Source organism: Delphinapterus leucas, chromosome 2 (genome assembly GCF_059928025.1).
Source record: "Delphinapterus leucas isolate spDelLeu-1000000601 "Yukka" chromosome 2, BTC_Dleu_Yukka2, whole genome shotgun sequence".
NCBI classification, from domain to species: Eukaryota; Metazoa; Chordata; class Mammalia; order Artiodactyla; family Monodontidae; genus Delphinapterus; species Delphinapterus leucas.
In genome coordinates, this window is record NC_143130.1 from 35429339 (window position 1) to 35451018 (window position 21680).

The 21680-nt window shown below is 53.7% G+C and overlaps 1 protein-coding gene across 2 annotated transcripts in view; it reads right to left on the reverse strand.

The window, feature by feature from the left end:
• The window catches only part of RASGRF1 (Ras protein specific guanine nucleotide releasing factor 1), a 103551-nt gene that overhangs the window by 11890 nt on the left and 69981 nt on the right, over positions 1-21680 (reverse strand). For both annotated transcript variants that reach the window (XM_022554601.3, XM_022554604.3), the window contains exons 15-24: positions 19959-20332; positions 17434-17559; positions 15621-15791; positions 14957-15063; positions 14422-14534; positions 13136-13196; positions 9415-9518; positions 7855-7939; positions 4583-4780; positions 360-439 (exon numbers count right to left, since the gene is read on the reverse strand). In XM_022554601.3, coding sequence (XP_022410309.1) covers positions 360-439; positions 4583-4780; positions 7855-7939; positions 9415-9518; positions 13136-13196; positions 14422-14534; positions 14957-15063; positions 15621-15791; positions 17434-17559; positions 19959-20332 — 1419 coding nt within the window. The remainder of the gene's footprint in view (positions 1-359; positions 440-4582; positions 4781-7854; positions 7940-9414; positions 9519-13135; positions 13197-14421; positions 14535-14956; positions 15064-15620; positions 15792-17433; positions 17560-19958; positions 20333-21680) is intronic.

Here is a 21680-nt window from a genome sequence, read left to right on the forward strand (position 1 = left end):
AATACACTGACTGTGAGATGTATCCTGATGTCAGAAATGGTAAAATGTAAAATAAAATGTGCATTTTGGAATCAAGGAATCCGGAACCACTATTATCAGCATCACAGCGACTGCACGTCTCAAGACTATTCCCGTGCCTCTCCTGGGAAATGCCCTGACACCTTGGAATTTCTCTGGTAGAAGATGGAGGACAAAGCTGACCTGCCCTGGGGGTCTGGGATGTGTAGGGGTCGGTCTTGTGGGTAGACAGATGGACAGACAGACAGACCTCCTGCTCCAGCCAGGGGTGGCACGTGAATGCCTCTGCAGTGTGGTTCTACAATTTAAAAAATAACGGTGACAAAATGACACACACTTACTTTTTCAGAGCTTCTCTCAGATTCTTAAATCTGCCCTCTGACGACACAAGCTTTTGGAGCTTATCAATCAAAGTTTTTGTCTAGAAGGAATTAGAAGTATTTACTAGCACATAGCACACATCAAGGCCCGCGACTCTGGCCCACACTCCAGGGCTTTGCTTTGCCTCCTCGAGATAGGGCACGGGGATTTGGGGACTTCCTGGGTCTGGGGACTTGACCCTGAACTCCTGAGGAGGCAGACACGGATCTTTGTTTTGCTTGCCCGTGTTCATACATCTTTCAGAAACATGGGAGTAGGGTCAGGAGGGTCCAAGTGTCAGGGCCCTGAGACCTGGGTGGTTGGGAAGGACTTGGCGGGGGTAACTCCAGGGACCTGGACCCGATACAGGGCGTGGCCGATGCTTCATCATCGTGATCTTTCTGCCTGTACCCAAAAGGTGTGACCATCTTCTCATACCTTCACTTTGCTATATCGGGAGCACCACCCAGATTTAAGAATCAAGAAAAAAAAAGATGGCAGGTGAACTGATCATCAAAGGAGAAAAGACTTTGATGGAGAAGAAGAAACCCTGCAGCAAAGGGTCCCATCTGCCAAATGACCAGGCCAGGCCCTGCCGACGTATCAGGCCGGAGCAACTTGGGTGGCTGGAGTTTGTCTTAAGGGACCAGGTGTGTGCCTCAGAGCATGTCCTGGGTGGAGCCTGGCTTTGTGCTTCTCCTGCGTGACCTGGGTAAACCCCTTCACCTCTGAGGTCCTCAGCGCCCTCATTCATAAAACGGGGAGATGACTAGTGACCACCTTTCCAGCTCTAATCCTCAGAATCCAGAATGTGGTTGAGAAACCGGGCCGGAGACCAGCCGTGCATCTTATTACCAGAGGGGCTAGTCAGCCTGGAGGGGACACTGGCCACAGAGGCCAAGTACACCCCTGATCGTCGGGTCTAATTTTTATCTGAGAAAACTGCCTGCAGAAGACGACAAGCTAAATCTTCCTTCTGATGGAAGAAGAGGTCGGTGTGTACTCTTCAAGGAGAAAGGATGGCAGAGCAGACCCACCTGCTCGGTCCCTCCTATCAATCCGAAGTCTTGTCGCCTGGTTTGGACTGACCCCGCTCAAAGCAAAAATTTATTCTGGATCTGGTGAAAAAGCCGCAGGCCAGGATGGAACAAGCCCCACCAAGCCAAGGACAGATGATTCTGCTTTCACCTGCGATGACCCTTCTCAGACGCCCAGGCCAACCTCCACCCCAGGCTCTCAACGGCCCTCCTGCACTTAATCTCTTTCCAGAGCTGTGCTCTTGCATCCTCTTCTTTCCCCTCCACCTGCAGAGACATGAGATGCTGCAGCTTGAGGCCAGATGTGGGGTCTGAGTGTCCAGAGCCCTCAGTGGACTCTGTCGCCCACCCTCAGCATGCCCGTGGGCAAGGTGCCACTCCACTCACTTTGCTAGGTTTTGACCTTCGTATCTGGAAAATGGGAGGGTAGGTCCAGGTGTTCCTTAAGGGCAATACTCGTTCAGACAGTCCAGAAGTGTGGGTGACATAAAAGCTACACAGCCACGTAGCTCCAGGTGAAGCATCACCACGCTTAGAGACCATGAAAAGGTACAAAGGATATTCTGGTGGGTGGGGTTTTTGCATACACTTGCGGCCAATTTGTGGCTCTGAGGTGGGCACACTTTGATTTCTTCCGCACCTGCGTGCTTACTTGAGGCGTGTGTCTGCTCCTCTTCCGGTTATTGCTCTCTGTCCAGGAAGGAGATTTGTATCCTGGGAGGCCACTGGATTTTCCCAGCTGCTGCTTAGAAAGCGTGTTCTGACTTGAAGCAGCTCAAGCATCTTCTGGCCATGCCAGGAGCTTCCATCCTTTGAGGCTCACTGGGATAGCAGGCCCCCTGGGGCCTTGGGCATCTCTGCTGGAGTATGGACACCAGGGAGTCGAAATATGGGGGCACTTGGAATACGTCTCTGAAACCAGAGACCAAGCAAGGAGCCTGCCTTGGAAATAGTGTCAGGACGAAAGATGATTATATATGGCCTCTTAAATACCATCCTTTCCTGTTCACCAAACAAGACTTCTGGATGGCCAAGGCTGCTCCTTCCAAAGAAGCCAAAAAGTATAGTTAGTCAAAGAGAGGCTTATGTCTCTACTGAAATCCAACCGTTCCAGGGAGAGGAAACACATCTAACTGCATCAGTCATCTGCACCATCCTATGGAGATGCATCACCCGATCCTTTCCCGAGGGAAAGTTTTTATTTTCAAAGAGGACGGGAAGAGAGGTTGGAAGAAGAAAGGGGAGGCACCGGACATCCCAAACTAGTTCTGACTCTTGCCGAGGCTAGACTGGACTTGGACACAGGCTTTTCTGCTTTGGGCTGGCACATTGAAGGGAATGATAAAAAAAAAACTAGCTGCAGAAATGTGGCCATCTTGGCCTATGGGATACCTGCAGAGGGACAGCGAACTGTTCCTGGTTGGTGTTGACCAGGCCACGGCCATGGCTACTACCCAGAAGCTCTTGGAGCCGGGCACTATGCACACGGACAGCTATAGCACAAACTGAAGGGCTGGGAGAAGCCAGTGTGGTCCAGTCTGCCATAGAGGGTGGAGGCCTAGATGTGTTTTCAGAGGCATCTTTGATTTTTGGACCAGGCTGGCTGGCCCTAGGCCTTGAATGACATCCTGGAAGGCAGGCCAGATCACACACCTTGACCTCTAACTGCCCTCCATTTGCACTCTCCTCAGAGAATGGAAGACTTCAGGATGGTCAAGGCCGTTCCCTTCCAACTCTATGACAAGGGTGATGCTGGGGAATGAAGCCAAGAAATTCCCACACCCCCAGAAATGGGGTAGGAAAATGGAGCCTGGTCTGCGGGCTTCTAGAAAAGATGACATCATTCTGATGGAATAGGGCGGGAGAAGAAAGATGCTGATCTGAAATGGGTCCCTCAGACTCTGCCCATAGCCACGTCTGAACCTCGACAGGCCGATCAGCCTAGATGACTTAGAGGCTCTGTGGCAGCCTTGCTCAACCCCTGACTTCGGGAGTTCATGACACTGTGTGCCACGTGTGGCCAGATGTGCCTGCTCACCTGAGCTCCCGCACTTCCAGCCTCTGTTCTTTCTAGAAGCCTGCTCACAAGAGAGACATCTTCTGGTTTTCGTCCTGATCCTGGCATCTCTGTGTGCTAAGCAAGAGGCCCAGCCTCATTGGATGCAAGGGGTACTTTGCAGTCCTGCTGTAATCCGGAGCTGCAGTGATTGGCTGGCAGCGGAAGGGCAGCAGAGATGTCCCAGGGCTGTCCTGAGATTGGCTGCTTATCTAAGTAGGAGGGATTTATGGACCTGCTGCCTGCCTGGGGAGTAGAATCATGCCCTGCCATTGGCACGAGGAGAGTAGTGAGGGGCAGGGGAGAAACAGAACCATGAGGGGGGTAAGTCCAGAATGGCCCAGATGGGACAGGCCCCTTGGAGACCCTGGGCCCCACACAGCCCACCTGGCTGTAGGACCAGAGACACTATAACCAAGTTACTGGTGCCTTTGGAGGTTTACCCTGTCCCTTGGTGGTCACTGTCCAGCTTTCTGCCAACATGCAGGCTGGGGCTGGGACATCCAGTGCACCCAGAAAGGAGGTGGCCTAAGTGTCCCGTTGTGCTCTCCTTTCAGGAGAGCTGCCTCCTCATGACCCCAGGGCAAGGAGCTTTATTCCTGAGGAAGACTCCACCTTATGGTTTTTCAGAATCAGGTTCTGAGTGAATAAAGATCAAGCCCATATTTAAGATCACATACTAACGGGTAACAGGGACAAGTTAACTCTCTGGGGGCCAGAAGGGCTGCTGAAATCAACATCCGAGGAAAGGACTTGCAGGATCATCTGGCCACCATCTCGGTAACCTGCAGATCTGGACTGAGATCCCCAAGAAGTCACCACTCTTTTGTCCCAACTCAAGGAAAAGAGTGTTGGGACCAATAATCACTGTCCTATATCCCACTTTGGCATATTGATTATTCAAGTGGGAATTAAAGTCCCACAAGGTCCTAGTGCCACATCCGTTGGCCTGACATCTGGTCCCAGGTAAAATAGGAGAAGAGGTTCTCTGTTTTACCTGGGAGTACTGGCCCTCACCCTGTCCTTCATCCACCTATGGATGGTGGCCCTCTGGTCTCTCCACCCCAGCCCCAGCCCAGACCATCAGGCCAAGCTGGCTTCCTGCCCGCACCTGCTTAGAGACTTTGAGCCATGTCTTTTTCAGCCGGAAGATCGCGCTCCGGTTCATGGATGAGGTGATCTCCAAAACAGCATTGTAGTTGTGTAAGCATCGGCATATGTCAGCCACAGCCACCCACTTCTCGATGGCGCTCACCCTCGCATTGATGTCCTCATTGCGGATGATTTCTGAAGCAATCAAGTTACTGATCTTTAAGCCCATGCAATAAGATAAGAAAAAAGTAAAAGGAGTAAGTATTGTAAAGATGATAAATCACCATTATTTGCAGATTAAATGATTGTCTGTTTGAAAATTCCTGGAAGAATGAATTGGAAAACTGCCAGAACAACCAACAGAGCTCATTAGGGTAGCTGGTTAAAGACTCAATATACCAAAATAATTTTTTTTTATATATTAGCAATACCAATTAGAAAATACAATGAAAAAAGATACCATCTTCAAAATACCAGTGGGAATCTGTAAATTACCTGGGACCTGTAATGAGAACTATGTAGGATGCTACATGAAAAATAAATAAAAATAGCTTTTATTACCAAAGGTAATAAAAGAATTGATTAATGAAGAAAAAGATTAGATTCCAAAATGGAAAGGTAAATATGTCTTTTTTCAAAACTAATGTACAAGTTTAATGCAATCCAATAAAACATGCAATGGGAGTTATCTTGAAAACTTGACAAAGTAATTCTGAAGTTTAGAGTTAAGAAGAGCCAAGCTCTGAGGGAAACTCCCACCATACAACTAAATCTTGGATAGGACACACACTTTGGGGCATCCCTGGTCTCACATATCCAAGGACTACTCTATCCCTGCACGGCAAACAATCACATACACACAAGCAAACTAAATGTGGACTGGATCTGGAGCAGCCAGGGGGTAGGAAGCTGGGGCCAAAGCATCAGGGAGCTACAACCACAAGGAACTGGGGCAGCAGGAAATACTGGACCTCCCTGTACATTTCTTTGCAATTTCCTATGAATCAATAATTATTTTTAAAAAAAGTACAAAAAACACGACTTGTTATTAAAAAAATAAAGGTGATTAAAGGACAGTTACCAATGAATATAAATTGTAGGGCTTTACCACCCAGAAATATTCTTCTTTAGAAAAATTTCTAAAGGATGTATATAAAGAAGAATGAATTATAAAACTATTTAAGAAGGGAGAACTACTGAAGAGAATCCGGGAGGAATGGTAGTACAAAATAGCACACATACTATAAACCTTAATTAAATTGAAGTAGTATTTTTTTTCCATAAAGAAAACACTGAATTCAAAACAGTTTTACATATGTTATATAACTTTTTTTAAAGGAATAGAGTAGTCAAATCTTCCAGAGAAGAGAGAAAAAAGGAATACCTGCCAATTTATTCTATGAAGCCAGTACAATCTTGATACCAAATCCAGATACAGAAAATACAAGAAGGAAAAATTACACATCCATTTGTTTAATATAACATGAATATTTTAGATTTGCCCGTGGAACACAAGGATGGTTGAATATTAGAGAAAACTCTGTAACTGTCATTCATCACATCCACAGATTTAAAGGAGAAAAACCATACGACCATCTCAATAGATGCAGAAAAAATTTTGATAAAATGCAGTATTCATTTATAGTAAAAACCACTATGAGCAAACAAGGAATAAGAAAAAGAATTTCTTTAACTGGATAAAGAAACAAACATTATCCTAAGCAGGGAAATATTAGAAGCATTCTCTTTAAAACCAAGAACAAGATTCACCATTTCTGTTGAACACTGTCATAAAGGGCCAGGTCTGGAGGCACCCAGGGTGCAAGGGCATGCACTCAAGGGTGAACAGTCCCTTAAATTTTGCCCCCTGAGCACCTCGTTCAACTTACCCTAGTTCTAGCCCTGATACTGGAGATCCTAGCCAGTACCAATCAATAAGATAAAGAATTAAAGACAACAGGACTGGGAAAGAGCAAAAACAAAACAAAACCAAACCCTGTGTCAGGGAGAGATTAAGAAACAGAGTTTCAGGCCATGAATATCACCTTCAAAGAGGTACACATGCTGTGTACCTGAAAACAAAGGAAGGTGGATTTTAACAGAGATGGCCAAATGCCAGGTAGCGATGAGGGTAGCCCTCTGGAGGTGGATTGTGTGGGTTCAAAGCAGGCTCTCCTGCTGATGACTGGGGGTGAAATTTAACTCCCTTGAGCCTCGGTTTCTTCATCGATAACAGAGAATTAGACAAAAATGAGAATAACAGGATTAAATGAGATGATGCTTACGAAACCCTTGGCATAGTGCTTGGCACATGGTCAACATTCAATAAATGCTCACTTCATATTCTCACCTTTTACTTATGTGATTCCTGGGCACACACTGGGGGAGGGGGTGGGAGCGGGGGGAGAGGGAGGGACTTTTTATTTTTGGCCGCGCGGTGCGGCACGTGGGATCTTAGCTCCCCGACCGGGGATGGAACCCACGTCCCCTGCATTGGAAGTGTGGAGTCCTAACTACTGGACCACCAGGGAAGTCCCCGGAGAGGGACTTTTATGGCTGCCTGGGGCTGTGGTTGGACTTTTGGGTCAGGCGTCGTCCGACTCAGGCCTTGTGTGTGTTTCCTGGGGCCTCGCCCACATCCATCGCTTCCTCTCTCCTGCTATACATCCTGCTCTCCATTCTACGGCTGTGTTCCCTGTCGGGCTCCTCCCCTGAGCTGCAACACCTGGGTCCTCCTTGTTTCCTCCAGGCTGCCGAGGACCTTCCCAGGATGAAGGTCCAGCCCCGGCTGTGCGTGACATGATGCGGCCTTGACCAGGCGGTCAGGACTAGTGAACTCATATGCCTCCACTTCCGGCCGTCAAAAGCTCTTGTGTTGACGGTTAAATTCATCAACAGAGGAATGAAGATGCTGAATGCAAATGCCCTCAAGGCGGTCACAAGGCTGGGGGTAGACAGCTCCCTGCGGCTGCAGGGGTTGGAGCTTGGGCAAATGCGGGGAAGTTGCCGGGAGAGATTCCTTCCTTCTGGCTGGGGCTGTAGAGCAGAGGAAGGCCACGAGCTACCAGACACTGGTCAGGAGACCTCAGGCGTCTGCCCTTCAGAGTCTCGGTTTCTTTGTATCTAAAGTGTGATAACAGCCCCCATCTTTTAGGATGGGCATGAGCTTTAAATGAAATTATCATGCCCATGAATCACAGAGCTGGAGAGGACCCAGGTGGTCTGAGGGTCTCACCGAAGAGAAACCTGCAGAGAAAGGCACTGCACCCGCTCCCCTACCCCCATACTCACATCATTGAAATGCTTAGTGGTTTTCATGATATAAGGGGTCCTTTCATTCTTTTCCAGTTTCATCCATCCTTGTCCAAAGAACTCCCTGTAGGGAGAAAGGGAGAAACCCAGGGTGGATGAGGTTAGGTTTGCCTTGCTGATTTCTTTGCTTTGAGTTCTCTGCTTTTTGAAGTTGTCATTTCTGGGGAGTAACTTTCTGCAGAGCCCTCGAGAGGAAGGGACCCTGGGGTCAGGTCTAGCTCTGCCTCGTACCAGCTGTGTGGCTTTGGGTAAGCCCTTGATATCTCGGGGCCTCAGTTTCCTCATCTGTGAAACGGGAATAGTGACAATACTTTTCTTACAGGGTTATCGTAAGGCTGAAATGAGATATGGTGCGATGGGCACATCAGATCTTGTTTTGGATCTTGTTTCTGAATGGGAGAGCTCCCGTTTTAAAGTCACCTTGCAGAAGCTGGTCTGTAGAACAGGGAGGACACAAGGCCACAAAAAAGGGCCACATGGAAGTATAAAGGAGCTTGCAAGCCAAGCCAGCAGCGTGCTCTGGTAATGGTGACCTCATGGGATCAGAGACCATCCAGGCCTCCAGGAGAAGCTCCTTATTTGATAGTGACTGTGAGAGTGGCCTGGACAGAGTTCCATGGGCAGGAGGGAGCAATAACTACTGTCAGAAACTGCTGTCTCTACATGCAGGAGATGCGGCAGGTTTCTAAAATGTCGACACTCTCTGTCTAGGTGAGGTAGTGCCCCAGTCAGTGGGGGCCTCTGTGTGTGCCAGGTGGGGCTACCTTTCTGGAAAGCAGAGATCAAAAGTCCTACAATGATTCATAACCTCAGAAGCGGTGATTCCAATTTCAGGAAACTATTCTAGGACAATTGTCAGAAATTCAGAGACATATTTAGTTACAAGGAGGTTTACCCCAGCTTTAAACATAAAAGTGAAAACTGGGAACAAGCCCACGGCTTAGTGCACTGCTGGGGAATACTGTGCACTTATTAAAAACGGTGTCTTTACAGATACCATTTTGGTGTACCGTTAGGCGAATAAAGGGTGGTACAAAATTATGTAGGTGGTATAGTTACAACGAGCAGCTGGGGGTGATTGACTACAGGCCAGAGCAGGTAACAACCAGGCCTTGGGGCTGCTTCAAAGTCCAGAGAGTCCCCCCAGAGTCTGCTCCTGCACATGCATACACACCGACACACACTCATGCGTGTGTGCACATTTGCTCACATGTGTGCACATACGTGAACACATACTCCTTTTCTAGACCTCCAGGAAAGGAGCGCCGAATTAGAGATGCTTCTGGAAAAGTGTGTGTGTGTGCGTGTGTGCGCGCGCGGGCACGCGCATGTAGCTGGTAGGTAAGGACGGAGTTTGGGGACAGGAAAGGGGATGGGATCCTTTCTCATCCCTGCCGGCACATGCATTTTTGTTTCAAGCTGTGGAGAATCAATCCATGCATCTCTGGAAATCTACTGCACATGCTTCAGGGATGGTGATTCAGCCAAAGACGGTGCCCGAGGAGGAAGGGCGGGGTGTCTGAACCTGCACCCACTCACTCATAAGGGATCTTCTTGAAGACTAGGTGGTCCAACAGGGTCAGCTGCTCCGCGATCTCCAGGGCTGAGTGGTTTTCAAAGGGTTCGGCCTTCACGCCTTCAGCCTGAGAGGAGCAAGGTCCCAGTTAGGTCCATGAGGGACACCTTCTGGCTTTTTGGCCACTTCTTGGAGGGCATCTCCACCTCGATTCTGGTGAGTGGGTGGGTGGGGCGTGACTGGGGAGGCCCCCCGCCGGCAGACCTGCCGAGGGGAGATGAGGACGGGATGGAGGGGGCTGGGAGTCACTGTCTGTCGTGCCCCGTGTGTGTGTGTGTATACGTGCACGCGCAGGCCTGTGCTGTGCTTCAGGGTCACTCGTTTGGTCATCACTTGCCCCCAGAGCATGGACGAGACAACAGAGGCACCCAGAGATTAATGACTAGCCCATGGCAATCAGCCAGAAACAGGCCGACTGAGACCGGAACCCAGGCCATCCGACTCCAGGCTGTGATCCGTCTCTCCCTTCAGGTCCTGTCTGGGTCCACAACTGGCTCCATAAAATTTCTTTTTTTTTTTTGGCTGTGCTGCATGGTGTGCAGCTTGTAGGATTTATGGGATCTTAGTTCCCCAACTGGGATTGAACCCGGGCCCTCGGCAGTGAGAGCGTGTAGCCCTAACCACTGGACCGCCAGGGAATTCCCCATAAAATTTCCTTTTAACCTTCATTAGCAGAGAAGAGCTCACCGGTGTGAGTGCCTCCTGGGACAGTGCCCCTGTCCTGCGCCCAGAAGACAACTGTCTGCCTTAGCCCTGGGTACCATGCCCCCGCCCCCAGGGCCACCATGGACACCACCTTAAAGGTGACCACTACCTGAGCCCCCCAGTCAGGGGAAATCCTCAGCAAGCACTGGCGAGGGGGCCAGTGTCCCCACGGCAGGGATTAGACAAGAGGAGGCCCAGGGCACAAAGGCCTCTGGAAAGTCTGCTGGATCTGGGAGAGGCTGGAGGGAGCTAGAGAAAATAGGGGGAGGGGACAACTGTGCAGTCTTGGGAAGACAGTCAGGACCAAGGACGCCCCTGTTCTCCCCCTTGGGGCCAACTGGGCTGCGAGGGAGGAGAGGGGCCAGCTACCCTGCCCAGAGGGCCCGGCCAGCCAGCTGAGACCCTGGAAGCTGCACTGATCACAAGGAAAGTGGGGCGACCCCGAATCAAGGGAACAAGCCCCCCCTCCTGGACGGAGTCTCTCCCTCCCACTTCTCGGCAAACAGTCATCCAGAACTGCCCTGCCAGGTCCTCGCGAGACACCAGAGGCAGAAAGACCAGAAAACACGTCCCTGGCTTCAGGAGCTCCAGTCACAGGACCAGAGCAGGGACAGAGTGCGGGAAAGCCGAGGAAAGGGCTCCTACTCCAGCCTCTGCGTGGTATGTGTGCGTGTGGTGTGTGTGTGTGTGCGTGTGTGTGCATGTGTGTGGTGTGTGTGTAGTGTGTGTAGTGTGTGTGTGGTGTGTGTGTGTGGTGTGTGTGTGTGTGTGTGGTGTGTGGTGTGTGTGGTATGTGTGTGTGGTGTGTGTGTGTGGTGTGTGTGCATGTGTGTGTGTGTGGTGAGGGTCCATGCATCCCCCCGACACAGTCGCCCTGGGCCAGGAATGCTCTGTGCAGAAGCCCAGATGCAGGAGCCCGGGTGTGAGGGACACGATGCCAGCAGGGGAGGACAACTTCTCAGGAAGGCAGCGGGGACATGGGGACGAGAGCAGCAGGTGCCTCCTGGGACACCGTGCTGCAGGGTCAGGAGGCTCATGGGGAGGAGCCCCCAGCCTCTGAAGCAGGGGCGGCAGGTGGGGAGCTCAGCCCGCTCCTGAAGGCCCAGGATGGCTGAACTGTCAGGACCAAGGGCCGGGCTGGGCCTGGGGAGTGGCCTGCGAGCCAGGGTGGGGTGGCCCCCGTGGCCGGGGGCACTGAGCGCTGTGGAGAGGCCCAGCAGGAGTGCTGGTCAAGGAGGAGGGGCGGCTCCCCCTGCTTTCTCCTGGCGTGGCTGGGGGCACTGAGTGCTGCGGGGAGGCTTGGAAAGCCGTCACAGCAGGAAGCCCTTCTGCTCTCTGGTGAGGCCGTGGGGCCTCCTCCACACTGGACGTGCCCCTTGCAGGCCCTCTGGCCTCTGGGAACCAGGTCAGGGCCGGGGGCAGTTCGGCGGGCAGTGCTTTGTTCTGGAAGAACCTCAGCTCTTCATGAAGGAACAAGAGGCCCTCAGGCTCTTGAGGGGTAAACATTCCAGTCGGGCCCCTATTGGGAAACAAGAGCAGAGTGTAGCTGCTCCCCTGAGCTTCCCTGCGGGGGGCACATGTGGCTTCCTGGGGTGCCAGCCCTGCAGTGCTGCTCTCAGGGGCCAGGTGCAGGCAGGGTGCCAGTGTTCCATGGATGGCCTCACCCGACCCCGAGCAGGGAGAACGAGCTCCAGGAGTCAGGAGAGGGGACAAGAGGGGAGCAGCGGGCTCAGAACCCAGAGGCCCAAGTCCTCACACTGGCTACCTGGGACAGAATGGACGTCACTCGGCCAGCTTGAGAAGCGAGCCAGCGGGGGCCGAGGGGCCCGCACGGTCTCCACCTCCGGGGAGGTCGGAGTTGGCTTTGAGCTTCCTTGGCTGCAGTGGTGGATGGCAGAGGCCTGGGGCTCTGGGGTGGCTCGTGGTGGCACGTCATCAACCTGGAAATAAAAGTGGGCCCAGCCAGGCCCTGGAAGCCCACAGACCATCGTCCCCTTCCACTGCATGGAACGCTACCGTGAGCTCTGCCTGGGGTCCCCTCATTTCTAGGCAGGTGGCCAACTGCATCCTGTCCCCTCCAGGTGAGGCAGTGTGGCGTGTGCAATGAGTTCTGAGTGCAAACACCAGCTCCGTCACTTAGCGTAACCTGGGCTGGGTCGCTCCCCCTACCCCTGCCTCAGCTGCCTCCTCCGGAAGGTGGGGATAATGATATAAACTTGCAGCACTATTGATAAGCGTCTTTAAGACTCTAGCACAGCTCCAGCACATAGGGGCAGCTCATCCACTGAAGGCTTGACTTTTACCCTCCTCCTTCCAGGGACAATGTGACCAGAGAGAGCTGAGGGATCAGGGGAGGGATGGGAGACAGAGGATGAAGAAAATGGAGGTGGTGGTGTTATGGGTTGAATTCCCCACCACCCAAAAAAAGATATGCTGAAGTCCTAAACCCTGGTACCTGTGACTGTGACCTTATTTGGAAATAAGGTCTTTATAGATGTGCTCAGGTAAGATGAGGTCATTAAGAGTGGGCCTAATCCAGTATGACTGGTGTCTTTATAAGACGGGGAAGTTTGGACACAGGGACAGACATACACGGAGGGAAGAGGATGCAGGGACACCCAGGGAGAAGATGGTCATGTGATGGGAGACAGAGATGGGAGATTCACTGCCACAAGCCAAGCAACGCCCAGGGCTACCAGACGCCGGAAGAGGCCCAGAAGGGTCCTCCCCTAGAACCTTTGGATGGAGCATGGCCCCAGCGACACCTTAATTTCAGACTTCTGCCTCCAGAACTATGAGAGAATAAAATTCTGTTATTTTAAGTCACCAGTCTGGGGTATTTTGTTAGGGCAGCTCTAGGAAACCAATACAGGGGGGTGACTGAGCTCCATCAAGGGGTCATTGGGTGGGGATCCTGGGAGCCAGGAGGCCAGGGAAGGACAGACTTGGCCAGCGAGCAAGGGGGCAGGCCTGGCTCACCGTCTGTGTGAGCTCCTCCAGCGTGATCTGGCTGTCCCCCGGGTCGTCCTGGGTCAGAGTCCTATGGGACGAGAAAGCACAATGAGCCCCATGCGCTCAGTCCCCCCAGCCTTTGGGGCAGCACCACCCCCGCCCCATCGCGCAAGGCCCCACGGTCTCGGCGCCCCCCATCTCTCTGTCTGTGCTCTGCCATTTCGTGCGCGTGCACCAGGAGCCCCCTTTCCCCTTTCTTGTCACTGACTTCTTTTTTTTTTTTTTTTTGCGGTACGCGGGCCTCTCACTGTTGTGGCCTCTCCCGTTGCGGAGCACAGGCTCCGGACGCGCAGGCTCAGAGGCCATGGCTCACGGGCCCAGCTGCTGCCCGGCATGTGGGATCTTCCCGGACCGGGGCACGAACCCATGTCCCCTGCATCGGCAGGCGGACTCTCAACTACTGTGCCACCAGGGAAGCCCTGTTCGCCCATTTTACAGAGGAGAAAAACAAGGTTCAGAGAAGGGGCTTGCCCAAGGTCACACAGCGAGTCACTGTCTGAGCCAGCAGGGCTTGGACGTGGGGCCACCTGACCTCTGACCTCTGTCAGGAGAGGCAGTCTGGGGCAGGAGGAAAAAGGACAGGTTTGGGGACAATTTAACTCAATTCAACAGACATTCCCTGAGCACCTAGAAAACAGGGGCTTGCCGGTGCTGTTCAACAGAACCCTCCTCAACGATGGGAATGTTCTTTATGCTGCCCAGTATGGAGGCACCAGCCACCTGTGGCTCGTGTGACCAAGGAGCTGAATTTTATTAATTAATTTATTTTTAATGATATTCTTTTTTTTTTTTTTTTTTTGTCTGGGTGGCATGTGGGATCTTCCCTGACAAGGGATGGAACCCAAGCCCCCTGCAGTGAAAGCTCCGAGTCCTAACCACTGGACCGCCAGAAAGTCCCAGAACTGAATTTTAAATTTTATTTAATTTTAATTAATTGAGATTTCACACCTATATGTCGCTAGTGGCTACCACGCAGGACGGCATGGGCTAGACAGGTGTTCGCAGTGGGTGTGGATGGAGAAGCAGACACCCTTCTTGCCTCAAGGGGCTCAAGGCCTGACGGGGGCAGGCAGAGGGGAGAACTGCACATGGATAGCCCACTCCAGAGCCTGGCTGCCCCGAGGTCCTCCCAGCACACCTGCCTGAGGCAGTCCTTCGGCCCGGGACTGTCCCTCCTCGCCTCCCTGCCTCTGGCCAGCCGTCCAGAGGCCGAGCGCAGGGCCCCATCCCAGCAGTCCGACCTCAGCCCTTACCTGATGATGTTGGCTGCAGCCTTCCGCTCCTGGGTCAGGAGCTCCGGGTCGTGCATGACCTCCTCCAGGAAGCTGATCACCTTGCACTTGAGCTCATCGTTGGTCTCAAAGTCCTGTGGGGAAGAAGGGAGGGCCGGCTGTGGCTACCGTTCCAGCTGCCCTGGGGTGGTCCCGGCCCGGCCCGAGGAGGAGCCTGAGGGTTCGACTCCTGCCCACGGCAGGCTGCCCGTCTCACTCCCCTCTTCCCTAGCTGCCTGGCCGGGTGTCAGTGGAGCCTCCAGACCCAGAGGTAGAAGGCACTGGGCAAGATCAAGGACCATCCCTTGATCTTGACCGCTACACCCCTGGGCCAGGCTCTGGGAGGTATCCCTGCTGTAGACAGAGGTGGAGAGCAGAGGCCCCTCGTCCCCTGGAATGTCCTAGGTCCCCTTGTAGGGGATCTGAGCAGGCCCTCCCGAGAATATCAGGGTGGCTGGCTCCTGGGGTCAGTGGCCTCGGGTTCCCAGCAGCCCGCCCCGGGGTTAGTCCCACCCACCTGAGAGTGCTTGGAGACCCAGTGGCGGAGCACATTCAGGACGCGATTGGTGGCCGCTCTGCGGATCACAAACTCCTTGTCTCCGTTCCTCTGGTCGGGGGGAAAGCCTGGCGGCACATGTGGCAGAGGCAAGAGTGGGGATGCGAGGATAAGAAACAGCACTGGCCTCTAGTCCAGACTCAGACCGCAGATCTGGGGAAGTCGGGCTGCCCCACATGGCTGCTGGCGGGTGGGCTATGGGCAGGGGATGAGAAAATATGTGACAACCATCCCAGGTTCTGACCAGTGAGACTGGATGTCACGACTTCTCTGTGGACACAGTCCCGCCTCTCCCGGACCTCGGCACCTTTCAGGGGCTGCTGGGGGCATCTGGCAGCCTCTCCAGACAGGGCCACACTGGACCAGAGCCCTCCGGGACCCCTTCTCTGCAGGATCAATGTCGTGGCAGTGGGAGGTGGTGGGGATGGCTGAGCTTCCCGTGGGCAGTGGGCTTGACTCCGAGCAGAGGTTTGGAGTAGCAGACGGGGTGGGTGAGGAGGAAGGGTCCTCCAGGCAGGAGGCTCGGCACACAACAAGCCCTGGGGCAGCAGGCGCTCCACGTTCGAAGGGGGACAAGCCCCCGGGGCCACGGCTGTCATCACCAGCCGTGAGCGATCCCCCGTACCTGCGCTAGCCAAGGACATCCTCCGGTACTTCTCCTTGTTTGGGGTGCCCTCGTTGGCGCCTGCAGTTGCTATGGCAAAGGCGGAGGCTGCTGACAGGGCACTGCGGTTACTGTCCAGCTCGCGACAGGAGGTCATGACAACTCCATTATTATAAGAGAAGAGTGGGAACTCTGTGGAGAGCACGGAACCACTCGTCAGTTCTTCCTGGTCCAGCCCTCGGCTCAGGAAACCAGGGGTCCTGAGGCTAGAAGGGGCCCAAGAGGGGCTGGCTGTGCTCACTGCACCCACGGCTTGTCAGGTGGTGGCAGCGGGGTCTGTTCCCCTGCTGGGGTCCCCAGGAAGGGACACGCTCATGCCATGCCATGTCACCCCAGGGCTGCCTCAGAGTAGGGAAAGCCCCTGCCCCCCTCTGTTTCTCCTGCTGAGTTGAGAAGGTCCCACCAACCCTCTGCCCCTTCCATCCCTCTGCAGCTCCAAACCCTTTACCTCTTAGGCCCAGCTGGGCACAGCCCTGCTTGAGGACAGCATCGTGAGTTTTCTTTCCCTTTCAGTCTATTTGGAATGAACACATAACCTGTCCAGTGTCTGACATGGATAACTCATACTGACGGTCTCCCTGGCACAGTGGGGTGGAAAGAGCACTGCACTCTGAGTCCTCACCCCCTGTACTAGCTGTGTGGCCTTGGGTAAATTACCTAACCTCTCTGAGTCAAAATAATCTCTGGATAATAGGGATATTAACACCTGCTTCAAAAGGCGGATGTAAAGATGAAAGGAGTTAACACAGAAGGAAGTACTTAGTATTGTGTGATAAGCTGTATCTTATGGAAAACCCAAATGAATTTTTTGGCCGACCCAATATATATGCCATGGAATATCAATGCAATTAATAATAATCATTATTTTTTTAGCAGTAATAGTAGCAGAATCTCACTCCAGAAACCTTAAGCTTCAGTTTGTAAACCTCTGGAGAGCAATCCATCCTTAGGAGAAAGTAACAGCACTTATGCAGTGAGGCGCAAATGACTGACTTTAAAACTCAAAGCTGATTTCTGGAATTTGGCTGTCTGTGAGATCTGCTTCCGTGTACCTGAGGGGCTGTGGTAGGCCTGCAGTGTGTCTGGGCAGTTTCTCTCTGCAGGTGGGTGACCCTGTGACTTACTGGGTCTCCTCAGAGGGCCTGGGGAGTTGGGGAGTTCGGGGTTCAGGCTGCACCTTGTATGTGGGACCAGGGGCTTCCATAAGCTTATGCCTCACCTTTGGGTAGCTCAGAGACCCCTGTATGTGGGGAAGTGCTTAACGGGAACCAGAGACCCAGTGGCTCCCCGAAAACCCTCCAGGGTCATGAGTCTGAGACTTGGGTGGGCATCACCACAACCTCTCGGAGACTTTTCCCTTAGATGAAAAAACAGGAATGTCCTGGCCCCGCTGCAAGGTGTCGGATGTTATTAAAGAGCCTGGCCCAGAGCGTGACATGTAGCAGCAGCTCAGGAAACACCTTCTGAACCTGGATCTTTCCATGAATGAAGCCAAATACTGGGCCTTCCTGCCCATCTGCGTTGGGTGGGTTAGGTAGTCTTGTCTGAGGTCAGGGGAGTGATTCTGCTGAGTTGAAAAGCAGGATTTACCAGCCGGTGTTGCAGCCCCCGGGGTCGTGAAGTGCAGCTGAGTTCCTGCACTTAGGAGTCACTCATAAAACAGAAGGCGTGACCCCCACTGGCCTTTCCTCAGCCTGACCCGTCACCTTCTCCCCTGCCTGGATGGCACATGTCCTCTGGAATTGACCTGTGGTTTCGTGTCGGTGGACTGTACCTGAGGAATTTTTGCTTTTGACCGATTTTGGTGTTGTTGGCGATTTGGTTGGTGATGTCTCAGTGTCACCTTCGTCACTCTGGTTTTGATCGTTATCTGACTCTTCCCTCATGGAGACTTCTGAGCCTGGGAGAAAAGAAGGCAACAATTTGATGTTTCTCAAATCGTCAATGACTTTTAAACGCGGGTCTAGAATTTAATGAAGCAAACGGAGTAGGTTTGGCATATACCTGTTGAGGACAGTATAACAGCTTCATTTGCCACGGGGCCCCATCAGACCTTTTACTTGCTGATGGACCTGTCAATCTCCAAGGTGGCTTTTGCTCTGCCAGGGCTCCTCAGACCTTAACGGGCACACCTGGGGATCTTGTTAGAATACAGATTCTGGTTCAGAGGTCTGGGGTGGGGCCCGGGAGGGGTGATGCCCACGAGGCTGGTCCACGGACCACACTTTGAGTAGCAAGGTACTACCCCACTCCCCGCTTTTTTGGTGTGTGTGTGAAGCATCTTAGGGTGACCGTCTAGGATATAAAATCCTGCTTCATACCTCTTGTCCCATGCACCCGGTCACTATCAAAAGTATCCTGGTTTGGGCAGTCCACCTAAATCTTGGGAGACTCATGGTTTACACACTTCGGGGAAAGCAGGTGAATTATATCAAAAGTCCAGCTCTGGTGTGGTGAGATCTTGGTCGAAAACTCTTCACCTCTCTGGTCCTCAGTTTCCCCAACTAGAAAGTAAGTGGAGTTACACCTGACCTTTGTGAGAAGCCAAAGAAAGCTATAGGTCTCCTCTTCAGAAAAGAATGTCCATATGTGTGCATGCACACACACACACACACACACACACACATACAAACTCTGGTGCACAGTTAGACAGGTTCAGGGTCACCTGGATCACTGGTCAAGAAGCCCGGTACAAGGAGCTTCCCTGGTGGCACAGTGGTTAAAAATCCACCTGCCAACGCAAGGGACACGGGTTTGATCCCTGGTCCGGGAAGATCTTACGTGCCGCGGAGCAACTAAGCCTGTGCGCCACAACTACTGAGCCTGCGTTCTAGAGCCCACAAGCCACAACTACTGAGCCTGTGCCCTAGAGCCCGCGAGCCACAACTACTGAGCCCCCGTGCCACAACTACTGAAGCCCACACGCCTAGAGCCCATGTTCCTCAACAAGAGAAGCCATGATAATGAGAAGCCAGTGCACCGCAACAAAGAGTAGCCCCTGCTCACCGCAACTGGAGAAAACCCAAGTGCAGCAACGAAGACCCAACGCAGCCAAAAAAATCAATAAATAAAATAAATAAATTTTTTTTTAAAAAAGAAAAAAGTATGAGATGAGATGAGATGACTTCTCAGGACCGTCTCGCATCACATCTTATCGCGCGTCAGGCCTGGACTCATTGCAGGCTGTGGCAGATGGAGTTCTGTGCCCCTTGACGTTGCCCTGCCAGGGACTCCGTCCTCCGCTCCTGTGGGACGGCATCTGGGGCTCTCTGGTCGGCTGTTACACTGGTTACTGACTTTTGGCTGCGCCTGTCCCCTATTTACTGTATGCGCCGCAGTAAACGTCACTTGGTACCGGAAGCTCCTGGGGGCTTTACCCCTCCCCGGCTTTGCCGTCTGCTGGTCGTCCTGCTGACTTCCCTCTTCTCAACTCAGAGGACAGAACTTCTGACCACCTTAAAATTTTTTTCAAAGGCCTCCTCCTCGAAGGCTGGGGCTTCCATCCAGCCCAGGGTTGTGTGTTCGTGCGTGTATACGGATGTGTGTATGTATATATGCACATGTGTGCTAACCAAGACAAGGCTGGTGTCACCCAGAATGTGGGCTGACCCAACCTAAGACACAACCAGACAATCCTCCCAACAAATGCCATTCTAGAATGGTTGGGCTTCTGAGAGCAGGGCGGGCCCAGCCTGCCCGGCATCACCTCTGGCCACTGCCCCACACCCAGTGTTCCAGGTGTGCTGAGTTTCACGGTGTTGCCTGAACACACAATGCTTTTCCTTGCTTCTCAGTCTTGCCCACTCCATTCCCTTTGTCTAGAATGTTCTCCCTTCCTCCTGGTGACAAATCTAGATCTAATAGGTCCTCCAGGAAGCCTTCTCAGACGCTCCCGACGGCGTCCCCACTCCATGCTCGGGGTCCCTCAAGCGCCCCTCTAACACCACATGCATCAGGTGCCCATGTTTCCGTGTCTGGTCCTGTTCCCCAGCCACATTGTGAACCCCGGGCTGCAGGAGCCCCATCTGATGCCCTCTTCTCTCCTAGGCCCTGACTGGGGCCTGACCCAGGACACGTCCACTGCAGAGATGGACAGATACAAGGATGCAAGAGAAAGCTGTCATCAGGGCAGCGGGAGGGACACTCATCCCACTTCCTGGGCATCTCTGCCTGCCTCTCCCCCGCCCAGGCTCTGCACTGCCACCACCATCTGGCCAGGACCCCCAGCCTCCCGGTGGGGCTGGGCTGGCCTCAGTGGGCCCGTGAGCAAGGGGCAGCTTGGCCCTCGCATCCACTCACCCTGCTTGCTGGGAGCTGAGGATTCTTCGGGCTTCTCAGTGCTCATATCGCCCTCATCTGGAATCTTGCTGGCGAAGCTGCTGGACACGTACAGCTTGCTGGTGTCCAGCGTGGCCTTGCTGAAGGGCGACATGGCCGAGTACATGCTGGTGTAGCCGTTGGAGTTGCAGCTGAGGGCGGCCAGGTCCAGGGCCTTGCCGCCCGTGATGATGGGGATGTTTAGGGAGAGCTTCCGCCGGCGGCTCGGGGATGACGTCTTGGTGATGGACAGGGGTGGGGGTGAGGAGAACTTGCGGGTGGCGCGTGGCGACTTGGGGGGGTCGCCGTACAGGAGCTTGTTGTTCTGGCCACTGGCGAACAAGAGCTCCAATGACCTGGGGGGAGGGCCAGGGAGGGGATGAAAACAAACGGTCAGTGTAGGCCTGGCTGCCGGCCCAGGCCTGGGGGTCCCCCGTCTCCTGGGGGGCTCAGCGGGGCAGCAGAGGCTCCCTCACCCTCATGCTCCCTGACCGCCGGGCTGGTCCTCTGAGTGGGCAGGTTTGAGAGGAGGCCACGCCAAAGGGGCCGGGTAGTTCAATGGTCTGTGGCCAGGTGTCTATAGGCCCAAGTGTCCTGTTCCGGGAGGGGGACAGGGACTTTGGTGGCGCGGTAGGTCTGCCTGATGCTCCCTCTTTGTATCCCACCGGTCAGCAGCAGCAGCTGACCCATGATGCTGTGGGTCTTCCTGACCTGCAGGCTTCTGAGAAACCTCTCTCTGTCCCCAGCATGGGCTCGGTGTCACCAGCACCTCTGACGTCCTTCTCACCCAGGTCCAGAGAGTTTATGGATGAAGCTGAGACTCAGAGATGGGAAATGACTCATTTGATGCCTCCTGACTCTAAACCCAGTGTCCTTTCCACCCCACCTGGGCACTTGATCAGCCTCAGGTGTAAACTTGGGGGGCGGGAGGCTCCCAGCAGCCCTGGCCACGCTCCTACCGTCTGCAGGCAGGGCCCACAGCTCAGGGCCAGGTTGGGAACAGGTGATACATACATGATAACACAAACAGCAGCTCGCGTGCATGGAATGTATTCAGCATGGGACAGACCTCATCTCTTAATCCTCACGGTTGCCCCAGGGGGAAGGTGCTGGTGTTCCCATTTCACAGACAGGAAACAGGCTCAGAGAGGTGAAGGGGTTTGGTCAAGGCGGTAGGGCTGAGGGCTGAGATCTGAACTTGCCTCTTCCCACTACAGGCTCTGCCTGCTGGGTGGAATCCCAGGGGGTTCCCAGGTTCCGGGGGAGGGGGGGCGGGTGACCTGCTGGATCCCTCAGGAATGACCTCGATTGCTTTTCAGGCGTGACTCCATCCTGGATGGGGCAGTTTTTCCTGCCCTCTCAGAGCCCTGGGAAGCCGGCTGCTGAGGTTTAGCAGGTGAACTGCAGCATTGCGGGGAGGGGGACAGGGAGGGGCTGGGGGAGGGGACGGAGGTGTACTCTGGGCAGCTGGCCTGCGGGCAGCAGAGGCGTGGGGCGGGGCGGGGGGATGGTTAGAGTCTGCAGGCCTCCCTGCCCCCGCCTTGTAACCTGGGCTCCCAATTGGGACCAGCCCGGCCCCCAGGCGGCCCTGGGAGTTGGTGTGGTAGAGCCGAGGCCCCAGCCCCAGTCTCACCCGCGGGGGTGGGGGAGGACTTAGCGGCGTCCAAGGCGGAGGTTCAGGCAGAAAAGGAAAGCACCAGTTGG